The 5,141-nt window shown below is 43.1% G+C and overlaps 2 protein-coding genes across 2 annotated transcripts in view; one reads left to right on the top strand and one right to left on the bottom strand.

Annotated features, from left to right (window-relative positions):
- Window positions 1–1,423: 1,423 nt before the first annotated feature.
- On the bottom strand, window positions 1,424–4,778 carry LOC118427584 (girdin-like). Its single transcript, XM_035837435.1, has 2 exons — window positions 4,441–4,778; window positions 1,424–3,726 (listed from the first exon to the last, which is right to left on the bottom strand). The coding sequence occupies exons 1-2, from the start codon at window positions 4,577–4,579 to the stop codon at window positions 2,444–2,446; spliced, it is 1,422 nt and encodes a 473-aa protein (XP_035693328.1). The 5' UTR covers window positions 4,580–4,778; the 3' UTR covers window positions 1,424–2,443.
- A 98-nt stretch (window positions 4,779–4,876) lies between these two features.
- LOC118427596 (coiled-coil domain-containing protein 127-like) overlaps window positions 4,877–5,141 on the top strand; it is a 2,112-nt gene continuing 1,847 nt past the window's right edge. The window contains exon 1 of the mRNA XM_035837448.1: window positions 4,877–5,107. Coding sequence (XP_035693341.1) covers window positions 4,984–5,107 — 124 coding nt within the window. The 5' untranslated portion in view covers window positions 4,877–4,983. The remainder of the gene's footprint in view (window positions 5,108–5,141) is intronic.

Here is a 5,141-nt window from a genome sequence, read left to right as displayed (position 1 = left end):
TGGTGTTTACATAAGAAAAACCGTTTTGTACCGGTACGCTGTACCGATACCCAGCCCTATCCACGACACATTGCCTTACTAGCCTTGTTCACAGCCTTGCTTGTGCTACTGACAAACCCGGATATGTTAGTACCTTGGTACTTACGGACTTCACGTGTGCTTTTGACCGAGTACATCACCTGACGGCAATGAACAAACTCCTTGAACTTGGTGTCCGCCGGTCCATCCTCCCTTGGGTCTGCAACTTCCTCTCGCACCGGCAGCAACGTGTCACATACAAAGGAACACATTCAGAGTGGGAAACGCTCACCTGTGGAGTACCCCAGGGCACAAAGCTTGGTCCCCTGGTCTTCCTTGCCCTCATAAACGATGCAGCCCCCCAAGATGACACTTCAGCAGAGGCCTGGAAATATGTTGACGATATGTCTCTTGCAGAGGCCAGACTAGCGTCACACCCGTCGAATGTACAAACCGACCTAGACAACCTAGTCAGCTGGACTGACAAAAACTATATGCAGCTCAACCCAACTAAATGCATGGTGATGTTCATATGCTTCTTGCGAAAAACACCCGAAATTCCCAGACTGTTTGTTGGTGCATCTGAACTTGAAGTTGTGCACAAGGCCAAGGTCCTTGGTGTAATATTACAAGCAAACTTGAAGTGGACTTCACATGTGATAATGATTGTGGGCAAAGCTAACCGCCGTCTATACATGATTAGGTGTTTGAAGAAACACGGTCTGAGCACAAGCGACTTAGTACTTGTGTACATAGGGTTTGTCCGCCCCACCTTGGAATACGCCTGCCAGGTCTGGCACCCTGGGCTTACAGTAGAACTGTCATGTATGATTGAGCGTGTCCAAGCCAGGGCCTGTAAGATCATTCTTGGTCGCTCTTTCAGTTCCTACAGTTCAGCGCTACTGATTTGTAAACTAGAACCTCTGCATGTAAGGCGTAAGGCTCTCTGTCTGAAGTATGCCAGATCTATTGTTCATTCTGAGGTTTTCAACGGCTGGCTACCACCACGCCGCTCTGAGGCACATGGTAGGGACCTAAGAAATTCCGACAACTTCAGCCAGTTTAAGTGCCGAACATCGCGTTTCAGGAATACCACGCTGCCTTATTGTATCGATCTGTTAAACTCACATTAGACTTTGAAGTGTCACATTTTAATCATTCAGAATGAGATAGATTTTATAATTGACATAGATATATATCTACCTGATGGTGTGCAGATCCACACTTTTAAATTGTAAATGTGTAGTAGAAATTGTGATAAGTATATTTAGATTAATCCACTTAGGCAAGACATTCCATTGTTTTAGTCCTAAGCGCCAGCCTCTCCTGTAGAATGTACGAGGCAATTTAGTCCTCGGACTATAATCTTGTACATGTCATTGTGTGTTTAAATAAATAAACCAGTTCTCATAACATCCCTTAACTGATTTAGGGAAGAATGACATTGAAAATAGGTACACATATAGCCTCATCAAATCTGGCTTATAGCAGCCTACGCAACATCCGACTGACCATTTACAGCACTGGACAGCAGAGTTTGAGTTACACAGACTAGTACACTTTCAGAGCAGATAAATATCTGTAGCACAGCAAGACATTAACACTCTTTTACACCATTCACAAGCATAACATTCATAGAACACAATAGAAAGTCTGCTTAGAAAGAATATTTCAAGGAGCATTTACAAAGAAAAAACATCTTATGGCACAAGGATGACCTGCTGTGACTTTAGCTTGTCATTATACTACACCATTTCAGATCAGATTTTCAAATAAAAAAACAAAACAAATTGAACTCAGATTGGTATCCTTTTGGCTAACACTGGTACTGTTTGTTAGTAACACATTTAAAATCCTTAATGGCACATAGCTAAGCTGTACTTGCACAACGGGCAATGAGGAAAGGGCTATGGTAACATAGGTAGAAAGCGAAATGGACAGTTTTGGATATTGGACTAAGAAAAGTGTACTCATTGTAATCCGCCAATCATGTCATCTGTGATTGTGTGGTGTAAATAACCAAGAGGTCCTGGCTTTGTTGTTGATATGTCACCGATCTTGTACTCATATAGGCCATGGGAAAGGCACTTTCCGTGACTTTCCTCACTTCAGTCATGTGTGGCAACTTTTAGCGTTGCGTTCAAATACATGTGTGGCAACTTTTAGCGTTGCGTTCAAATACATGTGTGGCAACTTTTAGCGTTGCGTTCAAATATACGTATGGCAACTTTTAGTGTTATGTTCAAATATATGTGTGGCAACTGTTAGTGTTGCGTTCACATATATGTGTGGTCACTGTTAGTGTTGCGTTCAAATATATGTGTGGCAACTTTTAGTGTTGCGTTCAAATATATGTTTGAGAATTGTTAGTGTTGCGGTCACTATGTTTCCACAAATCAGATATTTTCCCCAGAAGAATGCAACATTACTGGCTTTGATCCTGAGCCAATCTCTCAGCTAACAATTTGTTTTTCTCCCTCTCTACCTCCATCTTCCACTGCCTCCAAAATGTCCACATTAGTCTCCCATGATCCTCCGATCCCGTTGCACAGTAGTCATCGTACTTGAAGATTTCGCGCAGAGCGGCCGGAACACGGAGACTTCGTGCATGGACATTGATGTTTGCTTGTGCCAACATCTGTTGTTCTAAGTTCACACGATGCCAGCTGGTCTTCATGGGGTTCCATGCACCACACTTCATGTCTTGCCTCTCTCGTAGCTGCTGCTTTAGCTTGGACAGGTACTCCTCCTTAACATGAATCTCTTTCTCCCTCTGTTTGAACGCTAGTGAGTCTTTCAAAGTGAAGCCAGAAGTTCCCGCTGTCCCTGTGGCCTTCGTTTTAACTTCCTCTGGACTTTCTGTCTCATTTGAAGTAGCAGGTTTAACATCACTGAGCCTTTTTGCAAGTTCTTCTTGCTGTTTCTTGTAGTCTTGTTTCAAAGATTTGTTCTCATCTTCCAGTTTTGAGATATACTGATGATCCCTCTTCTCTATATCCCGATGACTTGCCAGCTTTTCATTCAGTCTAAAGTTTTCCTCTTGCATCTTAGCGAGCTTCTCAAGAATGGTGCTGCTTTTATGCTCGAGATGGTTCATCTGTTCCTGCTGTTCCTTGTAAACTTTCTTCAGTGTCTGATTGTCTTCTTCAAGCTTTGAGATGTACTGTTGATCTTTAGCCTTGAATTCTTGTTGGTTTGCAAGTGTTTCTTGCAGCTTAGAGTTTTCCTCTTGTATCTTTGTCAGCTTGTCACGAATGCTGCCGCTTTCATGCATAACCTGATATATTTGCTTCAACTGTTCCTTGTTGTCTTTCTTCACTTTTTGATTTTCCTCTTCAAGCTTTGAGATATAATGATGATCTCTCTCCCTCACTTTGTGGTGAATCATCAACTTTTCCATCAGCCTAGAGTTTTCCTCTTGTATATTTGTCAAGTTGTCTTGAATGGAATTCTCTTTATGCTTAAGTTGGTGTATTTGCTCCTGTTGTTTCTTGTGATCTTCCTGTAGGGCTTTCTTCGCATCTTCAAGCTTTGAGATATAGTGTTGATCATTTGCTGTCACTTTGTACTTACTTGCCAACTTATCAAATAGCTTGGAGTTTTCATCTTTCATTTTCATCTGGTTGTCATGAAAGATGTCAATTTTGCATTGATATTCTTTTTCCATCTCTTCCTTCTCCCTTTCTCCTTTTGCATGGAAAATCCAGGCTGAAAAGAAAAACTTGATAAGCCAAAAAGGCACTGCAGTCTTGTAGTATTAATTTGCCAAAGCTGCACCCTCCCAAAAGCACTTGCGTCACAATACATAATTTTGGAAAGTTGAAAAAGGGTGGTACCACGTCATCACACCAAAATTGATGACAAAGCACGTCCAGAACATAATATACCAAAACCGGAAGTCCGGCTGCAGTAATAGAGACAGCAGCTAGGGGGGCCATAATCAAACTAGTCCTTTATTTTCCGGACGCAATCCACAACCAAAGTCATAATTTAAACTGTGTACATTATAATGTCCTTGCACAATGGATCCCACATACAAAATTGTCGGCAGTAAAAAATAGTCTTCTTGGCGAAAATAAAGATAAACAACAGGTCATTAGACCGTAATAAGCATGCCATTCATTTTATTCAACAATGCAGACTCCTTTGGGGCCAAGATTACTAGCCCCCACAAAGCCTTCCTACGGAGGTAAGGGAAGCGTAGAATTCGGGGAAAAAAATCGGGGAATTGCCCTACAGGGGCCAGTGCATGCGAAAGGAAAATGTTTCGAATTCCCCCTGCCGACCAAGTCCTCCGGTAGCAAAGCTCTCCTGGCAAACTATTCTCCGCCAGCGTTGTCAGTCTGGTAGAGACTACAGTATTGCATTTTGTGCTTTAATTTGACTATTAATATTAAAGTTCCTGCCTGCACCTCAACGTACCGAAAAGTGGTGGTACCACGACCGGTATAATGAAGCCCATTAACCAGCCCCAGCCTCCGTCTGGAGGGTTCCCCTTCTCCACCGGTATGTTCCCTGTCGTGCCAGGGCGGTTCAGATCGTTCCCCTGCATTCGTGTCATCTTTGTATAAAGGCTAACTGCAAAGCAAAGACTTTGACCACTTCCCCGACTGTCAAACCCCAATAAAATGGGGTCCCGCACTTGTACACCGCACCCGAAGTAAACAATGTGTGGTCTGTACCACTGTCATGAGCGGGTGAAATAAAAAAGTTCAAATTTGAAAGTCAATCAAAGTTGGTGAAAACAGTAGCATGGTAGTAGAGATACATCTACTTGTATGACACAAAACGCATAAATTTCTTAATATAAACATGAAATTATCGATTTTTGCTCCCCTCCCCGGTGTATTGGTATGCGCTAAATTGTTCTTTGACCTTTGATCCTAAACATGGCGGCAAAGTGAACGGGACAATTTTTTGTGGTGACTTTAGCTCAAATTTAGGCCTTTCTCGAGCCTTACAGAGATGACACGTATGCGGGAGAACGACCTGAACCGTCCCGGGGCGGCAGGGAACATACCGGGGGAGCCAGACGGCTGGAGCTGGCTGCTGGGCTTCGTTATACCGGCCGTGGTGCCGCCGCTTGTCGGTACGTAACGTTCGTTTGGCAGGTCAAAATAGTC

This window comes from Branchiostoma floridae, chromosome 12 (genome assembly GCF_000003815.2).
Source record: "Branchiostoma floridae strain S238N-H82 chromosome 12, Bfl_VNyyK, whole genome shotgun sequence".
Lineage (NCBI taxonomy): Eukaryota > Metazoa > Chordata > Leptocardii > Amphioxiformes > Branchiostomatidae > Branchiostoma > Branchiostoma floridae.
Note: the sequence above shows the minus strand (reverse complement) of the source record. Positions and strands in the feature narration are given on the sequence as shown.

Bases quoted from the DNA above. Each gene is read 5' to 3' on its own strand.
- LOC118427584 (XM_035837435.1), bottom strand. From the start codon at position 4,579: ATGACACGAATGCAGGGGAACGATCTGAACCGCCCTGGCACGACAGGG. The intron at 3,727-4,440 runs GTACGTTGAGGT...TTTTCTTTTCAG, and splicing joins CGTGGTACCACCACTTTTCG to CCTGGATTTTCCATGCAAAA.